This window comes from Pyxicephalus adspersus, chromosome 1 (assembly GCF_032062135.1).
Source record: "Pyxicephalus adspersus chromosome 1, UCB_Pads_2.0, whole genome shotgun sequence".
NCBI lineage: Eukaryota > Metazoa > Chordata > Amphibia > Anura > Pyxicephalidae > Pyxicephalus > Pyxicephalus adspersus.
The window spans coordinates 139,343,427-139,358,980 of record NC_092858.1 but is presented as its reverse complement, the minus strand read 5'-3'; the positions used below and the strand labels follow the sequence as shown (position 1 = coordinate 139,358,980).

The 15,554-nt window shown below is 36.0% G+C and overlaps 1 protein-coding gene across 1 annotated transcript in view; it reads right to left on the bottom strand.

The window, feature by feature from the left end:
- Positions 1-15,554, bottom strand: part of MLXIPL (MLX interacting protein like) — a 62,162-nt gene that overhangs the window by 8,937 nt on the left and 37,671 nt on the right. The window contains exons 8-12 of the mRNA XM_072428874.1: positions 7,592-7,728; positions 6,231-6,717; positions 3,282-3,343; positions 1,976-2,198; positions 553-629 (exon numbers count right to left, since the gene is read on the bottom strand). Coding sequence (XP_072284975.1) covers positions 553-629; positions 1,976-2,198; positions 3,282-3,343; positions 6,231-6,717; positions 7,592-7,728 — 986 coding nt within the window. The remainder of the gene's footprint in view (positions 1-552; positions 630-1,975; positions 2,199-3,281; positions 3,344-6,230; positions 6,718-7,591; positions 7,729-15,554) is intronic.

The window sequence follows — 15,554 nt, the reverse complement described above, 5'->3', positions numbered from 1 at the left end:
TAATAATTAATATTAAATATACTACACTGTATTAGTCAAAGAATTCCTTTCCTTAAGCGTGTTGTTGTTCTAAATAAAAAAATATATATTTTTATTCAAAATTTTTTACCAGGAACTGATATCTCAGTTACTGCAGTTTTGCAGTAAGCATGTGGCTCTGTAGGGTTACAGTGTAGCAACATCTTTACAAGTAAGAACTACTGTTTTATGGGAATCTGGACACAAGATGCATTTTCCTCCCAGAAAGGGAAGTATTTAAGTGACAGCTGGACAAACTTTGATTTATTTTTATGTGGTATTGTTTGAAGGGCTATGATCAAGCTGCCTAAGGTATACATTTCTAAAATTAAAAACAAAAAATAATATTTTAAGATACATGTAAACCTAGTTCAAACCAACCTAACAAACTACTTTTGCACAAATGAAAATGATCTAAGGTTTGTAAATGAGTCAAACTGCCTATGAAAACAAAATACACCCAGATGATAGGTGCTTGAGTAATGTAGATGTCCATCATTGACTCTTTTATCATTGTCCATCATTGGCATTTACCTTTTTGTTGTCATTTTTATTCCAGGCATGAGAATTTTGGGCACAGGGCACGGTCAGTGTGTCTTTGCGATCATCACCTAAAACAATAAAATAGTAATGCAATGAATTTAATTACTTTTTGAAGAAGCAGAACACACTTTAAATTGTTCTTGAATTATTAAAACAATGTCAGTATTATACTAATTATGCATTTTTCATGTTGTTATTCATTCTTTATGGATGAGTGGGGAAGGATGGCTAACAATATTAGTGGATATTAGTGATTACAAAGATCTAGAGTCCTAAAAAGTACACAGTGGGTTCACAATTGGTTTGTGTAGTCAGCTCAGATAGAAAAAAATAACAAGTTCCTACTATACGCACCACTATAGTGGTTTGATTAGTAGGCAAGCCAATATCTTTTTCCAGGGGAGTCTCTCTTATTAAAAGGCTTGCTCACATAGACGGTTTATGTATGGTATTGTTACCACTTTTCGGAGTCCATTTTCAACTGCTTAGTGTCTGATGTAATTTGCCAAGTTATGTAGAGGCTTTCTAACACCTGAATACTGCTATAGGAGCATTTGTCTAGTTTTATGGTTGTTTCCCAAAGGAATAGGAGGGTTATAAGAAGCAGAAAAAAATATTGTGTTCATAATTCTTCCTTAATTGTTTCAAAAATTCCAGAAAACCTTTCAACTTCACAAACAATGCTTAAGTGTTTGAAAAATGTTCCTGTACAAGACCAAGAAAGCTGGAAACAGAAGAACTGACCTTGAGGAGTTGGCTTTCATAGACTGTCCAATCAGACCTTAACTTTTTTGAGTTTATATAGGAAAAGAGGAAACAGGAGGAAACAAAAGCCCGAAAAGCCCGTTTCATTTTTGGGAGGACAGTATGAAGTGAATTTCTCCAAAACAAAAACCAGCAACTAGCATGTCAAAGACCTGCAAAAGTGTAATATCTGCAAATTTAGAATTCTTGAATGATCAAAAATGTAAACAATATGAAATGAAAATATTACAACAAGTCAATGTACTAACAATTATTTCTGATCATTTTCCTTTGTTTGGTAAACATGGGCCCATTTAGATCTTTTAATGTGGTAATGCATGAATGAGTGCAATTCATAAAAAATACACAAAATAAACAGTGCTGTACTAATAATTTTAAAAAAGCAAGTGTTGAAGGCAATGTACCCTTAGAAAAAGAGGGTCATGTGCTTTTGTAACATGTTAGGGTACTTTTTTTAAAATGTTAGGGTGTACCCATTTTCAACGGGCTGACCTAATGCTATGATGATGCATTAATCCACGTGCATTATTACACCCCATAGATCTAAATAGTCCCTTACGATCAATGATTGCTATAAAAAACCCAAGCATTACTGAATTTGATTCCAAACTTTTATAATGCTAGTGTATGCTGATAACTTTATACTCACTGCAGATGGATGATGGAGAAAGCCTTTCAGTTTTTGGGCGCAGAGGTGGACCCGTCAAGCTTGTGGTTTCAGAAACTGTGCTGCTGCTTGGACTGCATAAAACTGGACTGAGGAATATTGCAGGAGGGGGAGGAGGAAAACCAAGGCCACCTTGTGTGGGGGGAGATGGGATGGGTGGTACAGGAATGCCAGGAAAAGACATAGCTTCTGACCTACTGCCTGTCTGAGGAGAAATACAGACAATTTACTCAAATTTTTATATCCAACCTTGTAATTGATACAAGAGTCAGCTAATAAATTTACTACACCAACATTTTTACATTGTAACGTATCACAGAGCAAAGTACTACAGTATAGTGCAGGGGTGTCAAACTCTGTCCTGGGGCCAAATCTGGCCCGCAACGTCCTTTTTTTTGGACCGTAAAGGAATACTACATATGAATTGCAACTGACGAGCCGCTGCATTGAAATAGTGCCGTTACTACAATTCTTGGAATCACTCGCGTCTATAGACCAGCGGCCTATGCATGGCCTGGCATTTGACTGTTTTATAGACGCAGGGAATTGTAGTAGCGGTGCTTATTCAGTGAAGAGGGAGTTCCAGCCACTAAAAACATTAGGCCCCGCATTGGACTGTTTTCTTGACATAGGGAATTGCAGTAGCGGTGCTATTTTAGTTGCAAGTTTGGCCTGTGACTTTGTCTAAGTTTTTAATTTTGGTCCACTGTGTATTTGAGTTTGACACCCCTGGTATAGTGCATTGTAATGTGCTCCTGAAATAATGCAGGTCCTATTTTGGCAAGGCTATGGAGCATTAGGCAGCCCTCTAAAATGAATGGACTTCCATATTGCAGGCAAGGTTAACATATGATCGGTTCCGGAAGCTACGCATGTGTATATAAAGCTCTTAAAGCTCAACTCCAACTAAAACCTTTTTGTCTATTCCTGAATAGTGACCAGGGCCTATTTATTATACACATATGGTCACATTTCTGCATTTGTTGTCCACATACTGAAACAATTTGCTGCTTTGCATATTGTGAATATTGCCGGACACTATTAAAAGAGTAATCTGCCCAGCTGTCTTTTGTTCTCCTATGATTAAATACAATAGTTAAAATTCATTTTCAGTTTGGCAGAAGAGATCCCTTAAGTGCATGTACAAGTATAATTCACAAATATAGGTTACAGATTGATTGTTTTAATATCCTGATTGAATAGAATATAAACCTTACCACAAATTTACAAAGGTAGAGTCACCTTCTGAATAACTGACTTGTGTTATAAAAGTTTTGACAGTGATTACCGTGTTACTTAGTCCGTTAGGCCCACAAGATGGGAGTTGTGCAGAAGAGTCTGGTTTGGATGCTGAAAAAAATTCAAAAGATAGAAACACAGATATATTACACACACAGTATTTTATTCAGACACATTTATGAATAAATAATAAATAAGCATTGTCTTTCTGATTAAATTACACACGTATTCCCTGGGAGATTTCTTTATTGCTGTTGTTTGTAATCATGTAGAGATTTGTAGATTTGCCACTAGAGGGAGCTATGTATCGCACTACACCTAATAAAAACCATAGGGACATACATAGTGGATTTATATGTCTCTAATATTTTGTTATAATCAGAACTGAAACAATGTAAACATAGTTTCATGGTAAGTCAGAGTATTGTGTGCCTTTACATGCTTTCCAAGCTCTCCTATTTGCTTTTAATTAGAGAGGGACAGTCTGAAAGGAAACTACTCCTGCTGTGTTCTTTACCCAGAAAACCCATACAATTCTGAGAATTCTCGGGCATGGGTGCACCCTGTAAGAAATACGTATTTGTAAAAAAAAAGGTTGTTGTAAAAATATATATATATATTTTCCCCAAAACAATAATACAATAATTGTTTCCCCCTAGCAAATACTATAAAAAGATATTATAAATCAAATACTATAAAAAGAAATTTATAATTGATAGCTTTTAACAAGTCTTCTGATTTATGGACTTTCATGGTAAAATGGAGCTGTGGATAGAACAATCATTGTAGAGTATTGGAAATCAGGAGGTATGGTAGGAATATGCCTATGTATTGACCAAATATTTTTTTTCATGCACATACTTTTGATTGGCTAGGTGGCAAGAAAAATGTTTTCAGTGGGTGCATATTTTGAGTTATTCTTAGAGTATTCACTACAATCAAAATGTTTGATACAACTTTATTATTTTACATGCTTGCTCTTTTAAGATAGACACTAAAGGGAGTAAACCCTCAATTTGCAATCACTTGGATTCCATTCACATAAGATATTGGTTACAGGGAGAGTGCATTGACTTTGATCGGTTGGCAATCTCAGAGACTTGCATTGTGAGAAAGGCCTTGGAAGTGCAACCATTCTATGCCACTGAAAGATGGCTGTAGAGTGAGGGGCAGACATATCGAGGTGCAAGTGTCGTGATGTATGACGGATGGGATCCTTCTCAGCCAACATGGACCCTCACAGGGGCCCCAAGTCAGTTCAGCAGGTGGGCCCCAAGTTAGTTCTGCACAGGGGCTCACTGTTGGCTACGTCTGCCACTAAGTACAGCCTGCAGTGTATATAAATCAATATGAATAACCCCTTAAAAAATTAGAATTAACTATCTGTATGATCAAAGAAAACTATTTAAACTTTTATTCATGATTTTCTTTACATTTAACTGCAGCCTATCTGTACAATACAAGTGACAAGAGTTGGGACAAACTACCAGGGGTAATTAAAATGTATGAAACCCTAAAAAAACAATTTAATTATATCTTACCCCTTTTAAATGGTGGCAGTTTTTTTCCAAGACTTACTTTTTCTTTCATTCGAACTAAGGATCCTGCCAGTAAGTGACTGTAAGCCAATGGGCCTGATTTATTAAAGCTCTCCAAGGCTGGGGAGAATACACTTTCATCAGTGAAGCTGGGTGATCCAGCAAACCTGGAATGGATTTCTTCAATGTCATTTGCTATTTGTTAGCAAATGCTCAGAATCCTGGACAAGATCCATCTCAGGTTTGTTGGATCACCCAGATTCACTGGTGAAAGTGTATTCTCATCATTGACAGCTGACCACAGCATTAGTATGAGGCAAGCTACAGGACATGTACAAATGGAAATCAGCTATACACTACCAAGATGTTTTTGCTTTGGGTTTAATTCTAATTAAATCAGTTTCAGCAACAAATTTAAGATTTTTTTTAAATGGGACTAAAAATGTTTTATCATTTGTTCTAACCTAAAAAATAAATGTACAAAAATTATAATTAAAGGCGTGAAATAAAAGAATAACATATACTGAAGACCCTCATTACATGTATGAACTGCACATAGTTATAAGCACAATAGTTTTCATAGTTCTTTAAACATATTGAAGCAATCCTACTTATGCATTGCACACATCCTACAACCACACCACTGATATACTTAGCTGCACCAGACTTTTGGCATCTTCTAGTCCAGTGGTCGCCAACCAGTGGTCCATGGAAAATTTTTGATGGTCCACATAAATTTGGGCATTATTTGCAATTATTATTTATTTATTAATAACAAACAAAAATAATATTCTAATAAATTCCTGTATTCTGAAAGACAATTTTCTCCTTTCTATTGCAGTAAACTCATGAACTGTACTAGAGACAGAAAAACAAGAGAGGCGCAGCGTGACGTTAGTATAGTCACCCTGCTGCGTGAATACCGATTCTCATCCGATTATTTTATTTGTTTGTTTCTCAGATGCTTTCTAGGTAAGTTTGACCTTATCTGTGTATTTCTTTAACTGGTATATTTAATGACATCAAATACTTTTACTTTGATAACTATCATTTCTTGTTCAGTCTTAGATTTGAAATTTCAATTAAACCCATAATGAGTGAGAAAAAGCAAACAAACATTTTGCATTTCTTTAGTAATACCAAAATAATGCACCTAATGATAATAGCAACAATAGTAATACTTCACTTAACCGTGAGCTGATCAATGAATCGGAACCTCCACAGTCCTTGTTACACACACCATTAGCAAGATCAATATTTTACAAATGTATTTATAAAAAGAAAATCATATTATTGGTCTGCGGGATTTAAAATTATGGATTTAGTGGTTCGTAAGGTCCGAAAGGTTGGCGACCGCTGTTCTAGTGATTTTGCATTCCTTTGGTCACATATGACTGATGCATACCAATATCTGTTTTGGACTGATTTCATATAGATTTTTTCATATATATTTTCATTACCTGAAATGCAGGGTTGACTGACACCAGGAAGAGGTCTAGTTGGTCTCTCAACAGAAGGCCTTCTAGGTTTGCTGGCTGACACTCTTGTACAAGCTTTTGGCATAGGGAACACATGGGGAGTCTCAATGGGCGTTGAAGGCTCAGTATATAATGGGTAGACATCTGCATGTATAGTCAAAGGTGCTGCTTCATTTAGAATTGTGGTTTCAGTGGTCACAGCAGAATATGGAGGTTTTGGGCAGGATACCGGGGGAAACAGCAGATCCGGATCCTGCAGCGGCAGATTTGAAGAGACACATGGCAAGGAAATAGGTGGAGCAGGTGGATAAGAGTCAGTGGTGTATCTATCAGTAGGCTCTGGATAATGGGACAGTGGTTTGGGTTCAGGGTTGGCCGTAGAACATAGTATTGCAGAACTGTTATAGGTAGAAGACAAGGGTGTACTCAGAAAGCAAGAATCTGATCGGGGAATGTAAGAGGTTGAGGGCTGACAAAAAAACAAAAAAAAAAAGAATTTGAAACCATCAATTACAAAAATAAAACATAAGGTCTTTTGAAGATAAACATTGCATTACAAATCAAATACATTTCTGGTAAAATGTAAAAGTGCAAGAGAAGCAAATAGAGGAAGAGAGAGAAATATTAGGGTTACTACGAGAGGAAGTTGAAGGTTTAATATAGAAAGCTGATTATATAGGATAGAGCACAAAGCAACACAAATACATAAAGTACACTCAACAAAAAACAACCAGAGCTGTTTTAAATGTAAAAAGTTCTAATGGTTTGGTATGGATAACTGCACTTTGCATACTGCTTACAGTTCAGTTATATCTTCCCAACTAAAATATTAATCATTAAAGTGCCCTTTGCACAAATCTGAAACTGAGCGCTCATTGGGAGGTGGAGAAAACAGTGATGCCTTCTTTACTATCCAATTACAGACTTAGTGAAACCTTAAACGGGTCTTAAGTTATGTAAAAGGGTCTTAAGCAGAAGGGTCATAAGTTATGAGAAATGTTCAATAATTGTTACTAGAAAATGATTGTTACTTTAGGGGCTACAGAGCCCAGATGGTCTGGCTAACAACACAAGATGAACAAGTTTACACATTTTTTAGCAGTATATATAAATATATATATATACATACAAAACAGTGATATTATATTTATCCCTTGTGAATTTAGTTAAGCTTAGACCAAGCATAATTTGTATGTATCAGGTAACAAAAACTAACTCTATAACCGATTTTGAATAACAGTAGGACAAGAACAAAGTATACGATTACACAATCCTAGTTCTTGGCTGCAAGGTTAGTAAGGTTTTCACAGCAAAGTGAATGAGGTCGTAATGAGGTCACAAACCTGTAGGACTCTATTACAAACAATGGTGGATTGTGGTTGGCTGTTCATTCCCTCGGTGAAGCTTGTATAGCAATGGGGTTCTGGGAAACACACAGAAGGCTGCTGAGAAGGAAGAGGACGTGGGGTGCCAAAGAAATCTGTGAACAAAACAATATTTCATTTAAAAAATGTTGTTTCTCTTACTAGTTTATTACATTATCTTATTTTGTTTTAAATAAAAAATAGGAATAGAAAAAATATTTTATTACAATGTAACAAGTTTACTAAATGATTTTGAATAAATCTAGAACTTTTAACAGAACGGCATTTTAACAGAGACTAGATTGAGTTCAGTGGAAGAAGCCATAGGAAGGCCATAGGATAAACAAGTATTAAATGTCTTTTTTAGGAAGCACATTTTTTCAGATGTTTATTTTTATCGATAAAGTGGCTTTAAATACACTGTTGCTGGCTGATAGAGCTTGAGAGCATCCAACACATGGAATTAATAATAGCAGAGGATGATGATCAACTAGAAAAATATAAATTGGTGTGGACCATTTGGGATTGGTTCAAAGAATCTCTCCAATACCAGTCTTATTGGACGCAATAGAGCATTCATAGTTAAGGTCCCTGAGGATGCGGTCCCCTATAGGTAGATTTTCCGTACCCCATGTCGTTATACTTTATACTGTTTATACTTCTCCAATTTATGATTTCATAATAGAATCAATGTTCCACGGTATTCCTGGCTTCATATTGGGAATTAGTTCCATGGCCCCCCCCTTCCCTTTCTGGGCTGTTTGGTTCTTCTTTGGTAATACCCTTCCCCTTTCCTCCCCCTAATGTGTATGTTTTCTAATGTGTATGTTTTGATATCCCAGCCCTTTATTATATTTCATTAAGAAGTGTGGTATTCATGGTCCACTTTAAACATTTTAGACCACTAGGTACTTGTTTCTGGTATTACAATAACCAGCCAAGATGGATGACATTACCATAATGTTTACTTGCATTTTAGAAGTTAAAGCATACCTAAACTCAGAAATTTCACTTTACATAAAAGGGTAGGCAACCCTTTTATGTAAGGTGAAAATGCTGGGTTTTTTTTTTTTTGTTAGGCTCAACATCCTTTTTTTAAAAAAAATTAATGGGAGCGCAAAGCCTCCCGGTAAACCTACATCATGTATCCCGGGAGGCTCTTGGGTGCACAGAAGAAGCCTTTTCGCGCAAATAGAAAAATTTGACAATCCCACGCATGAGCAGTGAGATCGGCAATTTTTTTTCATCCTACGTCACCCAATCTCGCGCCTGGGTTGGGTGACATAGGATGAAGAACCAGGAAGAAGAGGAGAAGATGGCGCTGACCGGAGCATGGGAAGAATGCCCGGGCGCTATGGGATCCAATGCCGGACACACCAGGAGGGATCAGACTGCCCTGCGAAATTGAAGGCAAGTGTATTTTTTTTTGCAGTTTTGGGTTGAGTTTCTTTTTAAATATGTATGTTGTACAATATTATTATTTTTCTTGAACACTACCCCTATAATGTCATGTGACACGCCATGTTTTTCTTTCAAGCCCCCTTCCTCCCCTGTTCCTGTTCACACTTATGTTGTCCTTTGAAAAGTTTAGAAGCAACTTGATTCTGTTGATATTGTATTGTATTTATTTATTTTATTGTTTTTTGTTCATCTGTTGTAAAAACATAAAACTTCAATAAAAATGATTGAAACAAAAAAACCTTGTTGCTGTGCATATTGAACAACAATGATTTATACATGTGAGCCCACCCCTTCTAATCGTCTTATCTCGCTGACGATTGAAAATCATAGGTGATCTGCAGGTATAACTGGCAGAGAATATGCAAAGATCATGTCATCTAGATTGCCAAGGTTGGAGAGTCAACTTTCATTCACAGCTGATCAACATTTTAATTCAAATTATTAAAGTAATTTGGTAATGTTGACATCCATCTGTGTTTAGAAGTGTTTTCATCTTCTGCTAACACAAATCTAGACTACAAGTAAGTAATAATTAATATGTTTCATTACAATTAAATGTCCACAACTAAAATAACATTTTGTACAACTGCCTTTATAAGGACGCACCTATTATCCTAAAGTTATTAGCAAATAATGCAAAAGCAAACTATTAATAGACAGCTATTTTGCACAGAAGATACAGTTTACATTTTCTCTGAAGAATAAGTGCTTTTTTTGGATTGTTGGTAAATAGTGTCTGATGCAACATTTATAGTTATTGTGAAACTAGGAACTTCCTGTTCAGCGTGCTTATGTTTACGGTCTTACTGCGGGGGAGACAGGAAAGGAAACTCATGGCACAGTGGAACCTGACTATATCACATGTGAGAGGACATCCGGAACTGCCAAACTTAGCTATTAAAGGGCCAATCACACTGTCTAGACATCATGTGTCTTGCTTAAAGGTGAACTTCAAACATTCAAGTTTCACATTGCTACGTTACAATATTACAATTCAAATCATTAAAATACAATAATTTTTTATATTTGGTGATCAATTAAAAACTGCTAAATATGACCGGTGATCACATTTACCTTCTCTACTTGCTGCATGATAACACAGTAATTCTAGAAACAAAGCAGACAACAATTGTTCATTTCTGTGCTCATGCTCGATCTAAATGCTTGCCATGTCCTGATCATTAGAAACTGATTGGGGGAATGAGGAGGGGGTAAATATTTTGAAAAAGAAAACTTTAGAAAAAAGAAAAATGAGACATCCTTTGTTAACCTTATAGTGAAAATGCTAGTTGTGTGACTTTAAACAAGTCTGTTGACTTTCTAAGTCACTAACAGAACAAGTAGACAACTAGTAAAAAAACACATTAGGCAGGTGGTGGCACGATTGGCACAGTGGCTGGCACTCCTGTCTTTGCAGCACTGAATCTGGGCTATGCTATCTGCAAAGAGTTTGTATGCTCTCCCTACATTCATGTGAGATTCCTCCAAGCATTCTGGTTAAATTCCACACTCTAAAATAATGCAGTTAGGTTAATTGGCTCCTCCAGAACTGACCTCGACGTGTGAAACACTTGAAGCTCAGTCTGATCAGCCATGTTTGACACAGTTACAAGATGTTAATATACCTACATAAATAAAAAAAAAGATGCAGTTCAAATGGTTCTAACATGTTGTTTTTGGAGGTTTTCTGGTATTATACCAATCTAATCTATAGGCTTATATAAAACAACTATGCAGATCAAATGTTCTAACTTTTCTCCGACTTCATTAGTTGCAAGCTTGTTACAGGTCAGTTTTTTTAGAAAGTACTGAACCAAAGGCAGTCAGACAGATAAAAAACAGCAAAGGAAGCCAGTATTTTCCACCAATAAAGGTTTCTTTAAAGCCCATCTCCAAAAGAATATTTTTCCCCATTTCTACCTAGCTCTTCCCTTTGAACCCATATCCAATAGAGGTTTAGTTTTCCCATTCCTTTGAAAGCAGGATATACTCCCTTATTTCACTGTCCTGGTTACGCAGCAGTGGCTTTTTCAGGGAAACTGATAATCCAGTGTACAGATGAGCCTAACCTGGTAGTCTCTAAGTAATGGTCTTGTGATGACATCGGTCTCCACTGGCTGGACAGCCAAATAGGAAGTGTCTATATTGCGCAGGCAGTGACATGGACACGTGGCAAATTTAATAATGTCAGTGGTTAGTTGGGGGTGGTACGGAAGTGTTTAAAGTAGATTTGCCCAGTGATCAACTTTAAAGTCTTACTGTCTATAATACTTTCAGCCCACATTTATTAAAAATGTTTATATTTTTCTTTCTTTTTGAAGACATTCACCATATTACGCAATAATGTTTTTGATGATGTTTTTTTACCAGTTGCACACACGAAATTGTAAAATTGTAATAAAAACATTGAAATTTTCTTTCACAAGAATGATTAATCACCTGCACAGCTGATCACTGGTAAAATACTATTCCCCCAACCTCTTAGATTGTAAGCTCTTCTGAACAGGGTCCTCTCCTCCTCCTGTGTCACTGTCTGTATCTGTCTGGTATTTGCAAACCTTAGGCTGGCGCTATACAAATATGATTTATTAATAATTAAAATAATAATAATGTTGATGTGTGCAACACAATTCTAACTTGTTTTCAAGTGGGTAACTGTGTCCATGAATGTTACCAATACCTGCCATTTAAATAAATCAAAGACAGCACACACACTGAAGATCATGCAGCATATGGATCATTCATCACAATCCAAGTAACACAAAGAGTATAATCTACAGCATGAACAGAAACTAAAATGTATGAAATGATTGAGCAATTTCAGTATATCATAAGCATTATTTGCGGTGTTATACCATGGAAAGGTCAGTGGGTAATTGACAGGTCAGGATGTGGTCACAGTGGATGACTTGAACTATTCAGAAAGGATATAGGTTAGCCACAGGGCTAGGTGGAGCTCTTTACAAAAGGGGGAAATAAAAATAAAAACGGTTCCTGCCCAAAGTAAACAACTCTGATAATTACTGGAAAGAAAATGTGCAATAATATATGATGTTAAATGTAAAGTATACAGTTGAAATACATAAATATGTTTTAGCTGTCAAGGAATTTCAAATTTGGTGTAGTTAGTTTTGTGATTAAGACACATTTTGGTTTTAAAAAAAATAAATCCTCAAATTCATCTGGGCACAGCTTAGGTCTAAAATAGCTCTGCAAACCTTACAGAATGTTAAAATCCAATGTGATCTTGGTGTTCCCCACCTGTCAAGGTATGTTGCCCAAATAGTACAATTTGAACTCCTCAATGCAACATCCAATTACTCCATCCTATAGAATTTGTCTTTTTTTTACACCTAAAAAATTGTGCTAGCTCCCTTCTTTGCCAAACTACCCTACCATTGCTCCTGACTTCTTTATGCAAGGTTAGCCCCTATTGCATGCATATGTTCATCTATCATTTTTACCATGTTCTCTATCCCACTGAACTTAACTTCCTTAATTACCTTAAAAGGAGCTTGGTCAACACTAGGATGACTGGGATGATATTTGGCTGGTACAAGTTAAGTCAATTCTTTTATCAATGTATCAAACTAACAACTCCTTTTTACTGATACAAAAGAAGGAAAAACAACAAATATAGCCCACAGACTTCTCAGGGGCTCACCAGTTTCCATAGTTGCCTGAACATAGGCTTTGTACTGCATATATTTTTGATCCTATGAGTAAACATTTCTGAATTCTTACATACAATTGTATCCCTACTCTTGTAGGCCACTAAATCGTTATCATGGATTCCTGAGACTAACTTCTGACTTTAAAAACCCCAATTGCTTCAAAACTGAAACACATCTATTGACCCATAACTTTAAAAGCAGCAAAATAAATTATTCCTAAACCATGGAAAAAGCCCATCATCCCTTTTGAGAAGTTGAAATCCCATAACTGCATGATCTATGAAAAACTAATTGCCATATATTGAGACGGACTCCCAACCTTTTAAAACATCTCTAACCCTTTAATCACCAACTTCTTTAATTTCGGAATCTGACTGATCCCCTTTATTCTTGCGAGGATCAGAAAAAAACAATATCCCATCTTTAATTCTAGGCCCACAACTTGAAATATACTGTGCAAGGGACTGATGGAGGTTTATACCAATAAATATCTATGTCAATAACTAATTAGTTACATAAATTCATTTAAAGTTATAGTAAGAGAAAATAAATTTCCTGGCAACAGCAACCAATGAAATCCCAGCTTTAAGTTTACATGTGTTAAAAAATCTGCTAACTGGTCTCACTTCCACTTTTCCTACATTCATATGAATCCATAAGCCCAGATGTTACTTCTGTGGTGACCAATACCCCATCTCTTCTTCAACAATTATAAAAAAAAAGTAACCTTTCATGCTAAACATTAAAAAAAGATTAGTTATACTAATATTATATTAATCTTTCAGATATGGTCAAATGGACAACTTGAACATTAGTTGTATGGGCACCATAAGGGTCTGCTTATAATTGGATAAAGCTCAGAATGATCCAATATTTGAAAAGCCCAATCACCCTCATTATTAGCCAACACATTCATACAGTATATTGTATGTCTATAAGATTTACCAACATCTGGAATTTGATGTAAAATATTGGTTTCATGATCATGTTCTTAGTTTATTGACTGGCATTTATTAACCTTCACCACTCTGAGACTCTAAATCCAGGCATTTCAATACATATTTATAAAGGCCATTTCAGACCCAAAGTTTGCCGCACCATTCTGCCACAAAGTCAGCTGTGGTCCCAAATTCTCTTATTAGTGAATTCTCTTAAGTGAATAGGTGAGATTGGGACCCTAGTACGTGGCTGCACACAGCTGTGGCAGATTGCGGCACAATTCCCAAAAGCCACATGCTGTGTTTGGCCATGCACTTATTGCCTGAAGATATGTGCTGCTAATGTAGCCATGCAGGAAGTGGAGCGGTTTGCCTCTCCCAGCTGCACAGCAGCATTTTGCTTCTGCGACAGCCTCCAGCCACTCAATTTGAAAAATGCAGATCTGAAAGGACCCTCACAGTGTTTTTTTGATAAAGAGGTACTTAGACCCTTAATGCTAACCGAGCATTAGAGTCTGTTAGTACAATCTCAGTACAGTCTCTGTTATAATTAGCATAATTATATAGTGCCGGGTCTATCTAAATCTTAGCTGGGCCCTTTCACTGCTTACATGTTTGTAAGTCCAAAGAAGATTGTAATATTCCTGATCAGCTTTATACTTTCTCTTGTTTTTTCAAGAATCTTAAAATGTGTCTGAAATTTAGCAGCACACATATCAGCACACTTTAAAAAAGCTTTGGGTGGAATTGTATTTTACGTTTTATTGAGACCAGGAAAGTTTTATACTTAGTAACATTTTGAATTTTTGGATTTAGTTATTACTTATTTTGGAGTGTAAATTGGGTGAAAATGTTCACATTTCATATCCAATCATCTGCAATGGAAAAAAAACAGGATTTTTGCTAGCAAGTGATTGGGAGATTAAAATGAACAGTTTTTCTTAAACTAAGCAAAGTAAACCATTAGTTTACAGTACAATGCAAGAGTATCAACATTTCCAAGGATCTTAATGAAAGAAGTGCCCTGGTAAAGGTAACTTTTTCACTATATTTTTTTAATCTTGTTTTTACACTTCAAACAAAATCACTGCTCTAAATATTGCTCCACGTGATGAACTTGCTTAGGCCCATGCATTAACTCCTTTACTTCCTCCCACAGTATTTTTAAAATTTCTCATAGTCCTTCCTGTACTTGCTTCTCTTTAAAAATTTTCCACTAATACTTTGCCCTTGTCAGTTCATTGGCTTTTACCCTGTCTGAATGCTTAAACATTCTTGCTGTTTACCTATGGATGAAGCTTTGTCATGGCATCTGCCAAGGTCCTGAATGGTTTTTCGATATTATCATGGTTAGGGTCTCTTATATCATTCCCACCTGTCTTTACATTACTACAGCACTATTAGATGTTTAGGCTGTAAAAATAGGATATGATAGATACGTTTTTAAAAGTTTATAAAATAGTGTTGTCATTGCTTTACACTCGTTACATGAAAAATCTAACAGATTTTTTCTTCTACGAGCATTTTACTGAATTTTTAAAGGGACAATAGTACAATAGACAACTGCCCAAAACAAAAGTTTGGTACATACAGAGACCGTGGTGACAACCCAGAGAATAGTTAATATTAGGGCATAGATACGGACAGGGTTTCTCATAAAAGTATCCATAGACACGGTAACAAACAGAACATAAATACCACAGTTATATTATAAAAGATCCAGAACATAAATACCACATAGTTATATAAAAAAAAACCAGTATAACTGCCTAATTGTACGACCTAGAAGAAATACATACAGGGTCGGATCCAAATGTGTGTGTGTGTGTGGGGGGATAATCAATAGGGACAAGACCGGGGTATCGGGGG